Below are 21705 nucleotides of genomic sequence, written 5' to 3'. Positions count from 1 at the left end.
TTTATACTCAGTGTGGCTTGTATTCGTGAATTTACTGTAATTGTTTTCTAAGAACTCCTCTTATTTTTCCCTTTTCTCTTGGATACTGTATTCCAGTATGAATAAACTCACCCATTTTGTTGTTGACAAAAGCATTTCATTATTTGCAGCTCAACCTCTGAAGGTGTGCAATTCTGACATCATTTAAACTTATCTACAAGCAAGCAGTACGAATACAGAAATGCACAAAAACTAAGTGTTAAGGCTTTTCTTGGGTAAGGCTTGTATCACCTATATAGCCTCTTCTTCCTGGGCCTCATTCCTCTTCTTGCTTTAGCTGCCACACATCAGACCATGGCACAGAACCTTGATTGTGCTGCTGCCAGCAACCACCCTGCCACTGCTACTATCTTGGTAAAAAACTCTCAGTGGGCTCTGTGCTAAGGGATGAAAAGGAAACTAACTTAAATGTTGCCATGGGTGTTGAATAATGGGATAGGTACTGATGTGTTCTGCAGAGTGGCAGGTTAGGTAGCATATTAATTTTCAGGCATATTTACATACTGAAATAGTGTTTTGGACATTAATGAAACCAAAGATCAACCAGACTCTTCATAAAATTGCAATTAAAAAAATATCCTGTAATAGCAGGCTTTTGTTGTACATTTGGGCAGGAAGCAATTTGATTTCTATCAAGTTGGTGAAAATATTATGATATTCTTAAAACTCAGGGAAATCTTGACTAAAGCCATGCATATTCTTCTGTGTTCTTACGACAACACAAGTCACCATAAGCTTTGTTCTTCTAACAATGAAGAGGATTGCTGGAATCCCCTGATATTTGTATCCAAAGACCTGCAGCTCACCACCTTCTCTAGCTCACCACACACAACATACATGCACATAAAATTCATAAGCAGCTTTGAACTGTCTAGTACAAAAGCCCAAATAACTTTTCACTAATGACAGGTGCATTTAATCCTTGTGTAATTGCAAATATTGTTCTTTGCGCCTTAGGACTCGGCAGAACTGCACAGAAAATACACTTTTCACACTTATTTAATGAAGTAAAATCTCCCTTCACATTTTAATTTTCTTGCTACTTTTTTGAAGTAGACAGGTACTTCAAACATTTTAAAAGTACCACTTGATAAAAATCTTCTACATAATTATGACTTGTAACTTGACAATTACAAAATATGACAGCAAATTTACTAGCTGACACGATTTAAAACTCCTACAGTGGTTTCAAGAGTCAGATTTTGGTAAAATTGAAGATAGTCTATCAATTATGTACTCACTGTTGCAATGAGTGAGATCTAGATCCTAGCTAGGCAAAGGAACAACTTTTAACTTGTATTTTTGTAACCAAAAGTACCATAGGCTTTGTACATCCCTACTATTTTGCATTAAAAGACTCAAAAGTGGCACTTACTGGTGTAATACAATCTATTTTGAAGGCAATGTAATGTTCTGAAAAAGTGGAAAAAACCCAGTAATCATGTATAAAGTGTAGTTGCATAAGTTATGTTCCCACAACTGAATGAGGTCAATTTGTAAGTCAAGGTAAGAGTCCAAAAGATGCACTACCTTAATAGCTAGCAAGGCATACTCCAATAGTACATTCACAATCTGAATCAAGGAATCAAGACAGTGGTTCAGAGTAGTCAATGTACCAGGCAGGAATAAAGTTGCTTTAAGAGCCATCAATGCACTGTAGAACAATATAGTGAACCAGTTTCATTTTAGAAGTGACCTCCTACTTTTAGCACAGTTAACTAGCACAGACCGACTATCAACTTCCCAAATAAAAAATTATAGATCAACAAAGCTAGAGTACATGATGTTTTGTAAGTAACCTGGGAAAGAGGTTCATAGTGCACAGAAAGACTCAACACAACTGTTTAGCACATCCACAAAAATCCTAGTAAGTGACGTTCCTATGAAGTACTAAAAGGCAGCAATATCCTTCTGTTCCCCCAGTGAGGTAGAACAATTAACCTTCTTAACACGCCACTCTGGTGCAGATAGGGATTTTTACAGTGTTCTTCGGTAGCAAATCCAGGATTACATCTTGATCCCCTCCTGTTGACTAAGTTGTGATAATGTTTTCTTAATGCGCAAAGCTGTCAGCCGAGCGGCTCCGTTGGCATACCAGCATTCCCGCATAATTTTTGCCATCACTCGTAATGCCTGCAAAGGAAATACAAATCATTATATGCACTGCTGTTCCAGTGTAGCCCATGTAACTGTTGTTTTGCCTTAGCCTCTTCAGGCATTTCTGAAGTTCACTACTGCATGGGAGAGTGTGCTGCTTAAAAAAAAAAAACAAACAAAAACACCTCTTTATTTACAGAAAGTAAAGCTCTCTAAACACTGTAGAGGAAACCTGGTATTTTTCAGCAGACTTTTGGCCCATGAGAAAATATTTTAATGAAAAATTAGTAGCTTGTCTGTAACTGTTTTTTGAATTTCCACACCAGACAAAAATACACTCTTTTTAATTGCACCTGCAGCTCAGGAGTTACTTCAATACATAGCAATTAAGTTCATGAGCCGTCTTCCACAAATATAAGCTTTGCAAGGATTCTAAAAAATTTTAAAGTCTTTTTATCCTTCAAACAGCCATTCTTTGAAATCTGAGTGCTTCTATGTGCTATTTGTAACAAAGCAAATATCAAAAATAGCAGGTGAAATAAAGTAACAGCTCTACATTCCAAAATACCACAAAAGCTGTATTACATTAGTTATTTCAGTCCCCATAGCTTCCTGTCTCCCAGTTTGTGGGTGCATTCATCACCTTACTCTCCTTCCTATGCACTCTTGCCTGACGATTATCTCAGCCATGCATTCATTCCATTCGTGTCACAACCCAGGTTCCCTCCTCTATGTAAAGCACCTCATCCTTATCAGTACCCCACTGCTCCTGCAGCCCTGCACTGGTTGTAGCCCTCACTGGGCTCCCAGAGCAGTGTTGTGGAATATTCCCTCTGACCAGTTTGGGTCAGCTGTCCCAGCTCTGCTCCCTCTCGTGCTCTTGTCCACCCCCAGCCTTGAAGTGAGCAAGCACTGTTCAGTAGCAGCTATACCATCAGGATGCTATCAGACTGTTTTGGTCACAAATCCAAAACACAGCATTGTGCAGCCTGCTGTGAAGGACACTGACTCAATCCCAGCAGACACAGTACAATTTATTTGCAATGGTGCATCCTGCATAATGCAATTCAGACTAGTTCTAATTTATATTAGCATCATCTATGCTTCACAGGAAGGGATCCCAGAATTCTCCAAGCAGAGTTAGCTATTAACTTGTACAAAGTTACATTTAAATACTTATGTATAACCAAGGAGCAATGCTTTTAATAAAACCATAAGGATTAGAATGAAATAATTAAATTCTCCTAAAAGCAGCTCTTCTCCCTTGAACAATAAGCATGATTTTTAAGCCACTGAAATCACTAAAAGCTCTAGTGTCCATTAAAGCAGCTTTAGAAAGGTTAGTTAATACCTCACAGCTCTGCCATCTGTTTGGAATATTGGGCCTTAACTTCTGTTCACACACAACTTTCCTCATTTCTTCAACAGAAGGGTCTGAAGGAACAAGGTCATAATATGGCAACTGGTAATCTTCATGGATTCCTGTAACAGGTTGAAAATAGATTTATTTCAGCTAACACTGGATTACATATTCCTCACTTTTTACTGTGCTCCTTTACAGTACCCTACCAGTTTTTGCTTTTCATTTTTAAAATTACATCACAATGACTGACAAAAATCCTTAACCATACCTTAGGCATGTTTACATTACCCTTGAAGAAACTGAAATTTATAACATTGGAAGAGATATAAACTACATCAAATCTTTTATATGCTATACTAAAACATGCTGCTTCAGAGCACACAATTTATAACAGCATGCTTCATTTTAAATAAGGTATAGATTTATCTGAACACATTATAGCTAGGTCTTGTGGTGTTTGCCCTTTGCTCACAAGAGTATTGCATTTTACCCTTTTCTCCCCCTATGAAAATATTTAGGAAAAAAATTAAAATAGACAAGAATATGTCCTATTTTCTTCAACAAGTATAGTTTGTCAGTTTAGAAAGAGGTTGAATAGACTAATTATTTACAGGATTAACAATTAGAAAGTCCAAGATAGACTGGCTATTACTTTGCACTGCGTTTTGAGCAAACTGTTTTCAGAACCTGAATAAGTTTAGGTTACTCATAATTCCTTCATATGTCCCACTTTGTGAAGATGGCCACGTACCACCAATTGAACATCGCCGAGCTATCTCCCAAAACACTAATCCCATTGCATAGATGTCTGCTCGTTTGAATGACTCAAAATGTTTCATATTTATGGAATCATCTAGAACTTCAGGAGCCATGTACCTGTATGAAAAAAAAAAAAATTCAGAAACACTCAAGAGTAGAAAAATTTCAGCACTACTGATCATTTCAAATACAAAATAATGTATTTTTGTGGAAAAGGAGATAAAGAAAAATCTGTTTCATTAAGGTTATCCAATCAGAGACAATTCAATGTAAATTGAGAGAAACAAGCAGAGAAATAGGGGGAATAATTAAAATATGAAATAATAATTAACTGGATCCATAAACCTGATAGACAATGCACAACAGACAGTGACAAAGACTGAAAGTCTCCAGTTCCTCACTGACAGGCTATTAAGAAACTCCAGGCATAACTTTATAGAGGTGCGGTCTGGATGTTATGACTGCTAATAGGAGGGAAACAAGAACACCACGAGGATTGAGGATATTGAAGAAGACCTGTCCAGCTATGCAATGCTTATCAAGGAATGTTCAGAAGTGCAGCAACAGATAGAAAAGAGCAGCAAAGGGGCCAGTTGCATGAGAGGTTGCCAGTCTGCACATGTTCACCAGTGCATCCTATTTTATTAGAGCCTAACTGTTTTGTGCAATCTCACTCTCAAGCCCACGTGCACGTGTTCACTAAGAACTGTCCATCAGCAGCTAGAGGCAGGCATGAGTCTGTTCAGGTCAAGCAACGGGAACACAGCACAAGGAATGAAGCTGAAACTAGAGAGGAAGGGGCACCCAACATCAGTAGTGGGAAAGGGAGCTGCAAGACCTAGGAGCACATCTGCAGGTGGAAAGAGAATATGGAGCTACTGTGGGGGGACCACACAGTGGTCATTCTGTGAATGAATTCTGGGCCAGCAACTGTAGTCTGACAGAAGGTGAAGGAAACCCTGTCACCAGCAACTGGAGCAAATGAGTGTCTGCTTCAGTTACTAAAATAAGACCATGGATCACAGGCTTCATGGTCTCAGCTTACATGTACCAGCTAAAGGGGAGAAAGGGGATGAGAAAAACAGAGTAAGGGTCTCAGCACCAGCAGCTGGAGTGGGAGTCACAGGTTGTAAGGTCTGTGTGCCTGGGTGCCAGCTGCTGGGCTGGGCCAGAAGGTCTGCATTTCTCCAACCCTGCACAGCTGATGTGCAGGGCTGTAATTCACTAACAACCTTCAAGCTGGTCTAGCCAGCACCCAGGGAACCCAGGCAGGGATATTTGCCAGGGCAAGAGCCCATGCTGATATTTGAGGGAATCTATGTGCATAGGAGTGATACAAATACATGAGCTGCTTGCTTCTGTGCATTAACCCAAGTGGGGAGTACAAGATCCATGGAGCACAGGAAAGAGCAAGCCTCAGATGGATGGTTGAGGGGCTCATAAACCTGCATAGATTTGTGAGGCTGCAGAAGGGAGTACATACTTTCACTAACAAAGTTCAATCCTGATCAGCTGAGGAGAGGGAAGGAGATTTGGCTGTCTACAGTTATGTTTTATACAAGTTCTGACAGTGTTCTATGTGGGTGTTGAAGACAGCACATGGTGCACAGCAATCTGTATAATCAGCCCTGTCACTACTGTATGTGTCTGTGCATGACTGGTTGGATCCCAATGAAGAAAGCAGCAGCCACATCCACAGGCCTCGGATGAACAGAGGCCCAGCCCTTTGGCACACACCAACAGGGCTCCAGAGGTCACACAAGAGGAAGCCCCAGGTGCTGTAATCTGACAAATGATAGCCGTGATTTATAACATCCCGTAAAAAGCCTAAAGCAGGAATAGACAAAAAGTGCTGGTTAAGAAACCAGTGCTATTAAAAATTTCTTGAGAACAAAAGCCCATTATCATTGTAGTATATCTGATTCTTCATCATAGAGTCTGCAAGTCCCACCCTAAACCATGCTTTTAAAAAAATTAATAAATCCTTTATGGGTTACAAATTAACAACTGTGCTCATGAATTTGATTTACCCATATTTCCAGCAAGGAAAAAAATCTGTAACAAACTTTCCTCTAAGAAACACAGCCTGAAAACCAGTCATGCCATCCAAGTGGTTGCTACCTTGTTTAGTGAGTAAGTCCGACATGGGAACATCGACCAAAATGTCAGTATGGAGCTTACTGCAAGAGCTACTGACATCAGTATCTCCACTGGCTGTTAGAAAGAATTAGTGTTATTTGCTGCATCAAGTCAAAATCATTGGTAGCAGTGCTGTTTCATTCTGCTAGGGTTCTGGCAGCTGAATCCAGTATGTGATGTTCAGCAGAGCTCAGCGTGTTTGTCCACCACTGCCCCAGCAGTCTCAAGCTGACATATCAATGAAGCAGGCCGACAGTGTCACCTGGGCTTTGAAGAGCAGTGTTGACTGGCAAAAGCAACATGTTCAGGTTACTGAAATGGAATACAGTGCCAGGCAATAGCTCTACCTCTGGAACAGCCAGAGAAACCTAGACACAGTATCATTTAATCAGCAGCATAGCAGGATTTTCTTTTTCAGCACCAGGCATGGTAGGCAGAATACAAGACACTACTTAAAAGAAATTTCAGGACTATCACACCATTCAGAACTCCCTTAAGACATTACTGTGTCTTACAGAAATTACAGATACAAGGTCCATACATATAAAAAAATGTTTCAATCAAGGATGCAAGATTGTGGTGAATGCTTTAACACCCTACAAGGATTCTGCATTACTGGATACTCTTACGGTACTTCATGTGCTTGACACTGTAAGTGGTTATCTTGGTGACCAGTAGAAAGAATATTTGATCCATCTTAAGATGACAAGATGATAAAAAGAGTGATGGACCTGAAAAAAACCAACAGACTAGAAACCCCACCCATGGTGCAAGACGTCAGCCAGAAACACTAAACAAGCAGTAAAGGAGATTGGATGGTTCACGCAAGTTGAGACAAAGGAAAAGCTCTTAACAGGAGCCTGAATGTGGCCTTAAGAGGCCTGAATGTGGACAAAGATCCCCTCCCTCCCATGTGAGTTCCATTGGCAAATTGACCTCTTACCATGGTCCTCCATCAACGCACTTAGATTGGCTTTGGCTTCCATGACACAGAAAGGTAAATGACTGCAGAGAGATTACTGCTGAAATAAGAGAGGCAAAAGGCAAGGAGAGTCACGTAGTGAAGTCAGCAGCTCAGTGAAGCTGTTAGACAAAAGGGAGAGAAGCAGGCATCTCCTTGTCAGCTTATGTGTTGGAAATGCATTGCTTGGCAGAAGCAGTATCTTAGGTGCTGGAGACAGCAGCTCTATTACATGGAGTAACTCTGACCTTCTGAGCAAGGTCTGCAGCTCAGTATCATCCAAGAATGAAAGGGTAAGTCTATGAAGAAGGGCACAAAGTATGTCGAGCAAGATCTTGCCAATCTTTGGGTTCTTGCTGACCTCTTTCTCCCATCTCTTTTAGTCCAAAAGCTCAGTACTAGTTGTCTGAATTTCTTGTACAACGTACAGGGAGTTTCGTGTCATCAACACAGCCATAAACATGTTGAGTGGCATCTCCCTTCATCAAGCCTACACTCTACAAGGTAGAATTCTACCCATATTTTGTTTAGGTAAACTTCAGAGAAGCACCCATAATAAGAACTTGCTGCCAAACTTCTTTTAAAGCACAACCTATTTAAACTATAAAAATTAACAGGTGAGCCACATTTCTAAAAAAATAGGAGAATGAGGGTTTTTTTTACTTGCCTCAGGGAGTGAGAGAGGGATTCTATCTCCTTCTCAGCTTAAAGCTCATGTTCCCTGCTTTATGTTGCAGGCTGAGCTGTGAAAGTACACAGTTCATCCCTCTGGTAAAGCTAAGCCTCTGAACAGAAAAGAAATAAAGTCAGAAAATTCAGATAGCAAGAAGGATCATCCATTTGACTCAACACCTTGATCACTCACACAAGAGTAAGTCTGCTTGCTCCCTAAACATACATTTTTACAACAAGCATTAGAAAAATACTGCGCCAAATCTCCCCTGAACTTGTACACAGAGCTTCCATGTGCAGAAGAGGTACCAGCAGTGGCAATCAGTGGGGGTTAAAACTATCACTGAACAGGTAACACTTGAAAAATTAATCAGAGGTGCAGTTACTTACCTAAGAATGCACAAGAGGAAGGGTCTAAGCCTTTTACAAGAATGAGCAATTTTCAAAGAGGTAGAAATAACTAGTGTCTTTAAAAGGGGAAACAGATTTAGCTCTCCGGCTGCCCACTGCAGCAAGCAAGAGTTGACACAGCTTTATCCTTGTGAAGAAGCATAAGGCAGATGAACAAGCAATTTAATAATGCCTATGCAAGAAAAGATCTGGTAAGTGGGATCTGCAAACAGCTGAAAGGATGCTTTCTCCAACGACTAGACTAAAGAAAGTAGCTGATTTGTACATCATTTTTCTTCGGACGTAGGTGTAGTAGAAAATTCAAAATCACACGTGGCGTGCGCCCTGCACGCAGCTAAATTTGCAACAACAAATTCCCAAGTAAGCCTGCTGTTTACCGGAGACTTTGAGAAGGAATAATACTCAGTACTTTACAATCTAGGAGTTGCTTAGAAAATAAATATTATCTGACCATTTGTGCGGTACTTTTAAAACTGGCAAAGGACTAGTACAGCAGAGCCTTAGAACAAAGGAACTTCAGCAATAGAAATATCAGTAAAACAAATTTTCAGTACATATTCTGAAAGCTTTAGTTAACTGAGCTGTAAAAGAATGGTTAAGGTTTTTTTCCCCTTCCAAAAAGACACAGCTCAAGGGCCATCCTAGCTCACTGTAAAACCCCAATCAAACTCCATCCCACAGTATCACTTACTAAAGGGGTATATTTAAAGTATTTTTGATATATAAACTGGAGATTGGACAACACCACCACAATTTTCTCCAACACTACTAAGACATATGGGCTTGACTGTCACATTTGTCTATGAGCATTGTCCAAACTCCAGTTTGACATAGCACTGAACCTATAGACATCAGAAGAATGAAAAGTTGCCCACAACAAAAATACTTGCCGTGGTTCACTGTTAGTGCTGCTATCTCTGTATGCTGTATAGCTGCATGGATTAGTAAGGGAAATTTATTTATAGCTTCCAGTTATTATTGCCTGAAGGTTCACCAATGATAAATTACTGACAGTAAGTTTTATTGCACTTGTGCTGACTTAGTTAAACAGCTCTGAATTCTTCTGAGGGAAAGAAAAAAATCTGTATTTCCAAATTCAGAAGAAGCTTTTAGGAGAGACTATATTGACTCATCCACTTAAGATTCTATTTATGCATTAGATGACAAAGATGACTGTTTTAACTTCTTACATTTCTCTCAAAAATGTGATTCCAAGACAGCCCGTATCCAAGACTCTGTACCTTGTATGCTCTACCACACAGGCTCCACACAGAAAACCACAGCTTTTTACTGTCAATATCCTGTCTTGCACTCCTGATTGGGCTGCAAGTAACACTTCCATGCAACACATGCCAGGAAGAAAGAACGAACACTGAAGTCTCTTAATTGTTTGAATACATATTTGTGCCCTACAATACTTAGCCAGTTTTCAGTATTTTACACATGCCAATATTGAACACACTTTTTAAGCTCCTACCATCCAACTAAAATACCAGATGGCAAAGAAGTGCCTAAGAACTCTATCTGCCATTACACTTTCCTGCTGCTTATATTTCTATCAACACAAATTTATATGGGACACGAAAAACCAAAGCATTTCATAATAAAAGTTGCCTGATCACATAAGTGATTTTACCTTTTTGTTCCCACTCTGTGGTTTGGGGCGATGTCAATTGTGTCTGTAGCTGAATCATGTCTAACTGCCAATCCCAAGTCTGCAATGCAGCATGTTCCATTCTTTTTCACCAATATGTTTTTTGATTTTAAATCTCTGTGGGCAATCGCTGGTTTGCCTGTAAATTAAAAAAAAATAGAAGTTGTAAAAGAACCCCAAATAAACCTGCTTCTATTCTAAGCATACAGAATTCCTTCCAGGTCTGACACTTTATGTGCACTAGGGCACCTCCTGAAATCATACATTGTAGATTGCCTAGCTGTTCAGGAAAGTGCCTTTCATGTTTACTGTACTACACCACTTTTGCTCCTTTCCGTCTTCCAGCACATATTTATTGCACACACATCCTACTCAAACTTTGTCTCAACTCAAAGTCAAGAAGATGCCACATGCACCACTACTTGGTGCCTTTTAACAGGTGTTTTGTAGGAAGGATTGTTACATCACAATACCAGAGAAAGGAAAGCAAAAAGCTTTTCAAAGTACAAAGTTCTATTCATTTAGAAATCATTACAGAGTAGCACAAGCTACTTATGTGTCATTAAAAAAATCCCAAAAAACAACCAGTATTATCTACATGGACAAGCAGAATAATTTTAGATTACCTTGTGTGCCAACAATTTCCATGTGCAGATGAGCAAGACCACTGGCAGTGGACAAAGCTAATTTTATCATTCCTTCCACTGTTACTGTATACCTGTTCAGGTAATCAAAGAGTGATCCGTGCTCGTGATAGTCTGACACTAACCACAGCTGAGTCCATGTACCATTGTCTGGAAAATAAAACTGGCATGAATACCACACATACACAAACTACAAATACACAATATATTCCACTTTTATACAATACTTACGAAGTACAAATGCTTATGAAGTGCAAGTAACCTCTGTAAACTGGACTCTTAGACTCTTTTATCCCTGTAACATTTAAATGCCTCTGAAAGGGCTGGTAATACCATGGGAGAGTTTCTGAAAAGCTTAGTGAGTACTCCTGTATTTAAACTAAAACACAAATAATAGAAAACTGATGTGATAATTCTGAGGTGTGTATTCAGAATGAACTGTTCAGGGTATTAGCCAGGCCTGCTAGAGAGGGGGCACAGGGAACAGTGCTGGATGCATGACACAAACTAATCTCATTGTTATCGGTTTAGCACAATATTGTCCATTAAAAAAAAACAAACAACAAAACAAAACCACAAAACGAACATGTTTCAAACTTTGCTCCCTAATTCCTTCAGTCTTCCCTAACCTATCTGCCCTCAGCCTGGGAGACAATTCCCACAGTGGATTTTTGCTCCTGGAGCAGAAGCTTATAAGCAATCAGATGCAAAGTTAAATCCCACCTCCTGGAGACCTCTAAATTGTTGGCCAAAATTGAGGTTTCCAGGAGGCACAAGGGAAAAGAAAGCAAAAAGCACTGAGGAAATCAGTTTGCTGTAGACTTTTGATTGAACTATGACAAACAAGATGGGCCACAATACATTTGTAGATACCCCAAGGCATACAAATTACCTATAAGAACTTAATTGTTCCCATTATTAAAGCAGTAAACACAAAATACATTGAAGTTTAAGTCACAGAAAGAAGGCTATGAAAGGAATTCAAATCAGGAGGGGAGCAAAAGTACTTTTTACCTAAGAAGTAGAAACACAGCCAGGAAAGAACAATCCTGCCACCAATAGGTTTTCCAATCCCTTTGTTATAAAAGCACATCTCCTGTGCCAGACTTGAAAAGTGTTTTTATAGCCAGCTACTCTTATAGAAGAGTCTTTCATCTCTTTAGAAGAGCAGTTATCCCATAAAAGATATTACCTGGACTCCTATCTGGAATTATATAGCCCCTATTCTCTCAGAACAAGCAAGAGCATTCGGCACAAGTCAAAAAGATGTCATTATGTGATAGTCCCTAAAGACTGTTCAAGAATTAAATATGAAGAACATGAAAAAGGGAGGAAAGTTCAGAACTTACTTCCTATCATAAACATACTGAAAAATGTTTACTTTCTAAAGAACACACTTGCCCAGAGAAGCCAGAAGCACAAAATGCCTGCTCTACAGATTGACAGACACTACCTTTATAGAAACACTTGTGCTTATCTTTAACTTGACACTTTGGTGGGGGTGGGAAAACATGCAAACGTCCCTTTTATTTGGATATATTTAAGGAAGCCACTGATGCCATTAAAAAAAAAAAACCCCTAAAGATAATAAGAAAACCTACTAAAATTAAAAGGCCTCCAAATACGTCAGAGTAGGAAAAAGACTAATATACATTAAGGAATATATTAGGGAAACAGAACTCTGGCTTGCTACATTTACAGAATAGTCTCAAATAAGTTGTTTAAAGAGGAAAAAAAAAATTCAGTCACATATTCCAACCAGTACAAGACTGGTAAAAAGCTACTGTTGCTGCAGGAAGAGTCTTTTATTTTTTTTTTATGTCCACACAAGGGATGTGTAAGTTTGTAAGTTTCGGTTTTTTAAAAAGGAATAAGGAAATAAAAGATTTTTTTTAAAAAAAACCCCTTCAATTATTTTCTTGTTGGAACTGCTGCATCTCTTGCTACTTGGCAATATCCAAGCACAAACTCATAGAACTCAGCGTACCATTAAATGTGACTTTTTCCAAAGAGAACTATGGTCTCTGAAGAATCAATCCAACAGTATTAGCTTCACTAAACCAGTCTTGCAGAACCATTAGAAATAGGTATGAATTCACAGGCACAGAAAATATGCTCTTAAATACACAGTTAGTGAGCTCCAAAGAGCTGCTGAAATTCCAAGTAAACTAACCTTATCACGTGAGAATATTTTCTTCACACAGTTTTATTCTACTGCTTCATCAATTATGACCCTACATTGCCTGAAATAATCCCTCTCCTGGGCATTAACATCATACACACTCATTGCTTGGGCCTGTATGGAGTTTCTTCTCTTGTTTCTTAGGAGTGGGATACCTCAGCAGGTGTCTGTACTGGACACCTAGCTGAAAGGAGGGAAATAAAACTAATTTTAACTAGTTTACCAGACCTATTGTGCTTAAACAGCTCTATGAAATATGTCAGTTTCTGAAGAATTATCACAGCTTTGATTCAAGGCTATGGTGCCCTTGCATAAAGTTCTCCCCCTCTTACCACTACACTTCCTCTTAAGAGGGGAATATGCTGCTGGTTACAGATCTTTCTATTCTTTTTTATCTTGTGTATTACCTGCAAGTTTTAATACCTAAGCTCTACCTTCCAAAGTAGAAATATAAGCTGGGCTTACCATCTAGTCCGAGAAGAACCATGATTCTTTCCTATTATATGCCCTATTTGTGACCCTTCAACAAGATTTTAAGAAGGGACAGTGCTACATCCAAAATTACATGAATAATATTAATTGCAGGCAAGCTGAAATGCAGCAATAGGTCCAGTGTCCAGCTATCAGAAGGGATCTACTAAGTTTTCCTTGCCTTGCTATATTCAACAAGCTATACATTTGTTTAGCACTTTAAGCAGAACACATTACAATAAACTTAAGTCTTATTATTCTGTTGACATGAGTAATAATTAACCCAACCCTGAGTATTTTTGGCTGCATGGTAAACAGCATCTGCCATGAAGCTTTCAATCACAGGATCTGTGGTATCAGGTAGGAAAAAGTAACTACACTCAATAGTAATTACATATAGTAGCCCAGCTTTCCATGATTAGGTAATCTAATTTAGTTTATATAAACAATGATCAAGAATCTCAAACAATTTCAGAGTAGTCAAAAAAAACCCACAAAACACTTACACGTATTATTGGAAATATATTGAAGAGATTAATTATGGTTATTTCAGCTATTTCAAGAGACCTGAAAATATTTTATACCACCAAGATCACTCTGAAGTAAAATATTTTCATTTTAAACTCTAAAAACCATCAAAATTCTGAGAAAAGCTTTTAGATTTATTGTCAGGAGACGGATTACAGTTTGGGAAAAACATTACTGATGTTCAAGCAAAATCCATCTTAGTAGAGCTGACTCATGAAGAAAGGAATTTATACAATTGCTATATCAAATATATAATCAAGTTTCAATTAAAGTTCAATTGACTGGAATCACTTAAGTGATTTTTTTTCCACATCAACACTAGCAAAACAAAAATCTTTTCTGTGGTGTTATGTAGCAAAACGTTTCAAAGCAGAGATTCAGCCTTTTTTAGCACACAAATAATGCAATATTAGAAAAAAACCAGAAAAAAGCAGCAAAAAGATCCGATTCAGATGGGATCTACAACTACAAATCTTAGAAATGAGATATTCAGGGAGATGGCACTTTTGCCAGTGACTGGAGCATGACTGGTGTCTTGTTAGCATAACAGCTTGACTCCATCACACTGACACAGTCATCTGACTAAATGATGAAAAACACTTGAGCTGTGCAGGTTCCTTCTCAGGCTAAAGCCTGAGCTTCAAAAAGAATAAATGGCTGAAATATTACTTCTCAAGAGGCAGGAATTCTGCTAATTTCTTTGAGGCATATTGCTTAACATCACTTCTGGAGATCTACCTATCATGAAAGGTATTCTGACTGAACCAAACTACCATATAGGGAAGTGCAGCTTTCAGTTAAGGGAAAGGAATGGAGAAGTCAAGGTATTTTAGTACATTAAGTTATCTGGAAGCGTGCAGTACAAGACTTCACTTTATTGTAACTTGCCAACAGGCAAATGCCAGCTAATGCAGAGAAACCTTCAGTACGGTAAGTTGCAGTTGCCACTACACTTTTGCTACTAGTACAGATAAGTAGCTCCTGATACACTTCACCTTCAAGTAACTAGAAAGAATAAAACAAAAAAACACGCACAAACTGCGTTTAGATGGTTCAAAACAAGACCACATGTGGCCCTGAAAGTAACTTCCCTGACCTAGCAGTATTTGGAAGTTCACACATACTGGCTATGCAAAGAGCTACCAGAACACAAAAGTGCTTGTCAGGCAGATCACAACTGCAGTTTAACTAATTCATTGTTTTGCAGCCCTCAAGCTGCCTTAACTGCAGCACCTACTTCCCAGTAGTTAACAGGAAGGCAAGCAGACAGTTTGGACCAGCTCCTGTAGCTTCCTGAACATGATACAGGTCTGGTGAAGTAGAAGGTGCCATTAAGGCACATGGACTAACTGAACAGCGTAGTAAAAAAAGGAGTGAAGACAGCAGTTCAGTCACAAGCTCTAATCTAAACACACACCCTCCTACCCAAAGGAACCCCCCACTTCCACCAATTGTACACTAAATGACCAGCCAGAAGTTTCTTAGCAGTTGTGGTAAGAGGAAAGACCTTACTAATGCCTTCAGCAGCAGCAAGAACTGAAGCTGGCCTTGGTTCTATATCTCTGTTATTAATCCTTTGCTAATTATAAATATTACTAGTACTCCTGTATCTCTACAGTCATTTTTGCAGTACCTCAGACACAGATTCTTGAAGTCTAATGACTTTGTTCTTTCCAGCTAGACCATGGTAACTCCCAAATACATTCAAAAGTCAACCCTACAGAGAAATGGATGCAAACCTTCCACAGAAATTACTGCTGTGAACAATTACATAATCTTGCACCAGGCACCACAAACGTTCAGCAGTTAGCACCAGCACCTAAAACGAAGGACTGCTCCTTCAGCCATTGGAACACTTAGGTGGTCTTAAGCCATCGGTCTCTAAAGCCATGCAGTGATACACCTTCTCCTTTCAGAGTACCAAGACAGAGCACCTGCTAAACTGGGAGAACTGCACCCATAATGGTCCCTCTATGTTCTCCTGTTTAATGGGATACAGGTGGCCTGAAGTATTCTAAACAGGAATTGCAGTATTAACCTCCTTCAATATTCAGCTCTGAATTCCTAGCCCAAGAAAAAAATGGTATATACCTATCTCCCCACTGAGAGAATGTAGAAGGTTATACTACTAATTAATTCTGCACTGATAGGTAAAAAATAACAGATTTCTACATCTGCTCAGACAGCAATACTGTTAGACAACACAGTCAAGAATAGTGGCAGTTTCAAAACACATTTTTAGCCAATTTTCAAAAACTAGACACCAACTAGATCTCAAAGCAGAAGCCTTACCCTGAAAACCTAAAACCTCAAATAATGCCATGACCTATCAGTTAAGGATTTATTCTTTGTATGTAAAGCATACAAACAGAAAAACCAGAAACAATTTCATATCACATTATATTACACTACAAAGAAATTAAAGATGACCAAGTCAAATGCTACAGCATCTGCAACACAAACCAGCAAGTAAGAAATTATTTTAAAAACCCAGCCATTTAGGAAACCTTCCTCATATCTCCTCTTCACAGCAGTCAAACGTATTTTTAGGATAAACCACCTGGAGATTTCATGCAAAATGAGACACTGGTATACTTAACAACAGACTGATTTTGTGAAAAGTTGCAACTAAGATATTGCAATACATCCTTCATGCTTTTAAATGAGAAATAGAAGCTAAAGGTTCTGCAGAGATGGCTCCTCATTTATAGTGTTAATGTAGCTGATCTAATTTTAAAATCAAGCTCCAGATACTCCCCTAGTCCAACCAGAGCAAACTTGCAGGTGTTGATAATACTAAATACAATTCTAGGCATGAAGATAAGAGTTTCTAATGGCAAGCACAGTAAGCTGCAGGAAGAAGTTGCTTGGTATGGTGTTGACCTGCAAGCTCTTGGAGGATAACAAGTAGCACAAACATCTGATAGGAGCAAGTTAACTTAGACAGCCTTTCCTGGTGGAGAAGTGCTCCGAACAATCTCTTGGATTCTGTTCCAATTCTACAGACTTATATAGAAACTTGAAATTCGTCTAATGATAATTAAAAAGAATTTTACACATACACTTTATACTTGAATCTTACTAAAACCATTTAGGAATTTCCCACAAAACTAAGAGCCCTTTAAAAATTCAGTGTGTGTATTACTGACTCCTCCCTAATGTGACAGAATTTTCTATTAATGCTTTCCTCACAAAGAAGTCAAATGACATTTGTGGTGAAACATGCAATTTCAGATGAAAATAACTGAACAAAACAGCATCTTAATATCTTAGATCCTCTTAATGAAAGGAATTCAAAAATTGGTTTTGTTAGATTCTTGCATCTTTACTGCAAAGATTACTGCAAAATTGCAGGAAAATCCAAGAAACTTGAATGTGACCAAAAATCACAACAAATCAAAGTTGAAAAAGTGGTTGATCTTGCTGGATGATTAAAGGCTTATCAAGAGAGCTTCAGGAAGCAGGTATAGTTTTTTATTACTAGTAAAAAATTATTAATTATATTTTTGCAATTTATTTTCTAACTGGACTTCTAAAAGAAGAATGTCTCATAACTCAGCCTTAAGAATAAATCCTCTACCTCCTACTTTATATCAAGACAACAGGATTAGACATGATCTCTTTCAGTCCCACACATCTATATTATTAGACTATGAGTTAATGACAGGTACAAGTATTCAGCAGATGTATGGGCTCACAGGATAAGGCATCTCCTTTTTGATACCAAAGCATTTGAAACAAATTTAAACAAAGCATATTCTTCAGAAAAAAAAACGCCATGTACTTTTCCTTCATTAAAGCTTCAAAAACCGTGCCAAATCCTGAACTGCTCCAGTAGCAAAACTATTTTTTGCTACTCTTAAATGGATCCTCTCAACTTTTCCCCTTCATGTACTGTCTATTCTGACCACGTGTAGAATCAGCAAAATGAATTCATAGTGTCACCAACCTTTGTTGTCTGCAGCTATAAATCCAAGAATGTTTTCATGGCGTAGCATAACTGTCTGATAAATTTCTGCTTCTCGAAACCATGACCGTTCCTCTCTTGAAGAGAAGATCTTCACAGCAACTTCTTCTCCTCTCCACTTCCCCCGCCAGACTTCTCCAAAGCGACCCTTACCAATGCTTTCTTGAAGTACTATAGTTCTTGCAATTGTCCTTTGCACAAGTAAAGGTAAACCTAAAAAGAAGATTTTACATTAACCTTAAACATCACTCTACAGAATTAGCACTTATCCCACATACTGAATATGAGACCCTATTTCTATTAGGGTATTTCTCTTAGAAAGCACATACTCTTACTCTTAAGATTTTAACTGCTTGTTGAGAGCTACTAGTAAACACATAGTTAGGATTCTGCCTTCACCCTTAAAAGCCAGTTTAACAAGCACTCAAGGAGATTATGCTACAAACTACTTCTATGGTTGTCAAAAGCACAACACAAACTTCCTTTCAGTTTGCAATGTTGTCACTTGCTGACCCATAAAATTTTATTTAAACGAAAAAAAGAAGTAATGATGAGGCAGCCATGACCAGGTTTAGGGGTTTTTTTTGGTTGCTTGTTAGTGACAAATGTGAGATTGATTTTATTTTAGGAAAAAGGATCTGCCCATAACTCACCTGCCAAGCATTTTAAGAGCTACTGATTAAATTACTTGGCTTATCACTAGATAGTCCATTTCTAAGTTAGTTAAACTACACTTATCAGCAACACTGACTGCTGAAAAAAATCAACACTCATGCCCAAGTGTGCCAATAGCCAATAATCCAGAATCACCGTAAAATAGGAGAACGTCCTTGTAATGCAAACTTCCTGCTTTGCAGGCCTTTCTCGTGCACCTCACTGTAATCACAATTGAGAAGAATGTTTACATTCATGAAAGTTTTATAGCTTTGAAACATTGACTTGCTTTCAACACCTCTCAGGTATGATTCAGTAATTTTATACAACAAGCAGCACTGGCATCCCTCAACCAGGCTGGGCTTTTGTTTATTTCAAGTCTTTCCTGTTGTAACTCCAGGGCTTGTCACTGGATTCTGCACTGATACTACACTGCGGGATGAAAGCATCAGCCAGGTTATCTGCTTACAATAAGCTCTTTTGGTATAGGATTATTTCACTTAAACCAAACACTTTACAAAGTAATCTATTATTCCATAATCGCTGTTCCAATAGCTGACAGAACACCTGCATTTCCTTATGTTATAGAAAATAAATCCCAACTAATAGCTCAGATAATTCTTGTCCACCTCTGGACATTGTTTGCTAACAGCAGCACTAGAATGATATCTGATGTAGTTGGCAGCATTGTCATGCCTTTGTCTCAGCCTGAGAAGAGCAAATTAAAACACTGCAGCATTCAGAAGAGCTCCTCAAAAATTCTAGACCTACAGGAATTTTCTGCATGGTCTATGCTGACAACACACCTACAAGACAATAGGAAGGAAAAAATGTAAACCACACCAGAAATTTAATCATTGTCAGGTGCTGTAATAACGTCTACTGAGGAAGTTTGCTGCAATAGTCCTTAGGTGAATTGTGCTGCCTGCTCAAATTATAGAGCTCTTCTGTGAAGCCTAACCTTCATTCTTTATGGACAGACTTTTGAAATGCAGAAGAGGCCAGCTTAGAACAACCACAGGACCAAACTCAACCCTGAAAATGTCAAATTTGACTTCATTGGTCAGAAAAAGTTTCTTCCTTAGAATTTATGCACTACTGCAAAATCTGTAAGAAATGTCAAGTATAAGTTGATTTTGTGTACCTGAAATGGGTGATAGACCATACAGTTGTATCAGAAAATTGTATATTCCCCACTTTCAGATGCACTGTTCTCAACTTGCTGCATCTTTTATAGACACCTCTCCTTGTTTAAAACGTATGTCCAAGGATATCAGCTATCTGCTAAACATATACTAACCTCTAAACATTCTAGACAAAGCATTTCAAGTTCACATTACAAACTCCCATTCATCACATTAACATGCCACTGTAGGATAAAAACCCTGCTGTGATCTATCCACTTCCTCCTATATTTATTTTTACAGTTTTTAGAGGATTCCACTTGCTTCTGTTTGTCTGAAACTAATCTTTCTCTTACTACTGCTGGTCCCAGAAGATTGGAATCCATATTTATCTTGCATTCATAGCAATTCATTACAGACTTTCTGTTGCAACTGAGCAATTTGCTCATTTTGCTATAGGAGAAACACAGCACTGTATCACCAGGAACTTGAGCAACTGCAGTACTGTAAACTAGACTGCCTGAAAAGCATCTCCCAGGAGACAGCTACAGAGTCAGCCTTTCACATACACATTGGGCACAACTGTACTCCAAGCTCTTAGATACACCTTCTTTCAACTGTGCATGAAGAAAGATGATAGTCAGTTTGCCAAATGGGAGAAAAAAAAAATTTGAGTCGATATTAAATTCAACAGCAGTTCAATGTTTGACACCTTGCATTTAGCCATGGTCATTACAATCTACTCCTGAAACCTTCATTGTCATTTTCTTATATCATAAAGTATCCTCAAGCCTTCTGAAAGTCTAACAAAAAAAGAAAGCTCATTTTCTTATCCATATCTTAAGTGTACTCTGATTAGTAACTTTCCAATGCATAGAGTTTGTAACTAAATAGGATAATTCAGGAATTAAGTTCTAGAGCACTGCAGTTAGCCAACAAAAGCAGCTGTTAGAATTTTTTGTTCTTGTTCATAAGTTGCTGCCCAGAAGACTTCCTCTGATGAGTAATTAAAAAAATCCCATAAACTGAAAAATCTTGTTCCCTTCAAGCTCGTATGAATTGTAAAATAGTTTTCAGGGAGCTTTACATTTACGTCAACTGACTCAACTTTGCATTGATTTCTGTGACCCTTTAGATTTCTAAATACTTAAGTTCCTGCTGGAATTCACCCACCAATACCATCCAAAGCTTCTCCCCCGTTGTAGGCAACTCTTCCTACTCCCTTGTAACTAAGTGACTTTGTAATTTGTGAGTTAAGACAGTAACAGATGGGCGTCCCCATCTGTCTATACAATATGTAGTTGATATTTAGAGATCTGCATCATGATCTGAAAACCATTCTCAGCTCCAAGAGACTTCGAAATCCTTCTCTTAGAAGCTGTAGCTTCACCAGAAGGATCTATTTTAGATATTTCATTAATTCCTTTCATGGAGTATCTCCTTATTTCAGGTCTTGTTCGTCATGGAACAACATGGCAACACTAACGTAAGTCAAGACTGAATAATTAACAGCAGCTTACTATTCATCATTGCAGCAAATGAATCCTATTCCCTTTTGGTCTGAATAGGAAACTAATTTTTTAGAGTCCTGATTATTTCTCTGTTTTATACATGTCTCATCGGAGAACACTGAAATAACAAAATTGGTAGAATAATTTTTATTTTATTATGAGCTCTTCTGGTCTCTCAGCATGAATTTAAGAGCAGAACATGGCTTTTGGGTTACCAAACTAAACACTTCCTTAGCTGTGCCTCTTGGGTCTGGATTTTATTTCTATTTTGCGTGTTCTATACATTTCCATTGTGTTTTGGCAATCTCTTGTCCCAACACCACTCCTTTCAGATGGTTCAGTTTCTGACAGGGTTAAACACTGACTTTTCTCCCTTTGGAGACCTGTTTCTCTATGCCTAGTTTATTCCATAAAGGTACAGTCTTCCTAACTTTAAATGTGCTGTACCCAAAGTCTGGATTAAAATACACATTTTAACGAGATTCAAATGCTGCAGGCATACTTCAGGACACATAGAAGTTATCAATTC

The 21705-nt window shown here is 38.4% G+C and overlaps 1 protein-coding gene across 1 annotated transcript in view; it reads right to left on the bottom strand.

Annotated features, from left to right (window-relative positions):
* Positions 1-736: 736 nt before the first annotated feature.
* Positions 737-21705, bottom strand: part of TGFBR1 (transforming growth factor beta receptor 1) — a 31354-nt gene continuing 10385 nt past the window's right edge. Inside the window, exons 4-9 of the mRNA XM_033072585.1 lie at positions 17870-18100; positions 10722-10889; positions 10078-10234; positions 4251-4375; positions 3488-3618; positions 737-2172 (exon numbers count right to left, since the gene is read on the bottom strand). Coding sequence (XP_032928476.1) covers positions 2047-2172; positions 3488-3618; positions 4251-4375; positions 10078-10234; positions 10722-10889; positions 17870-18100 — 938 coding nt within the window. The 3' untranslated portion in view covers positions 737-2046. The remainder of the gene's footprint in view (positions 2173-3487; positions 3619-4250; positions 4376-10077; positions 10235-10721; positions 10890-17869; positions 18101-21705) is intronic.

This window comes from Catharus ustulatus, chromosome 1 (genome assembly GCF_009819885.2).
Source record: "Catharus ustulatus isolate bCatUst1 chromosome 1, bCatUst1.pri.v2, whole genome shotgun sequence".
Classification (NCBI taxonomy): Eukaryota; Metazoa; Chordata; class Aves; order Passeriformes; family Turdidae; genus Catharus; species Catharus ustulatus.
The sequence above is the reverse complement of the archived record's forward strand: the minus strand, read 5'-3'. Positions and strand labels throughout refer to the sequence as shown.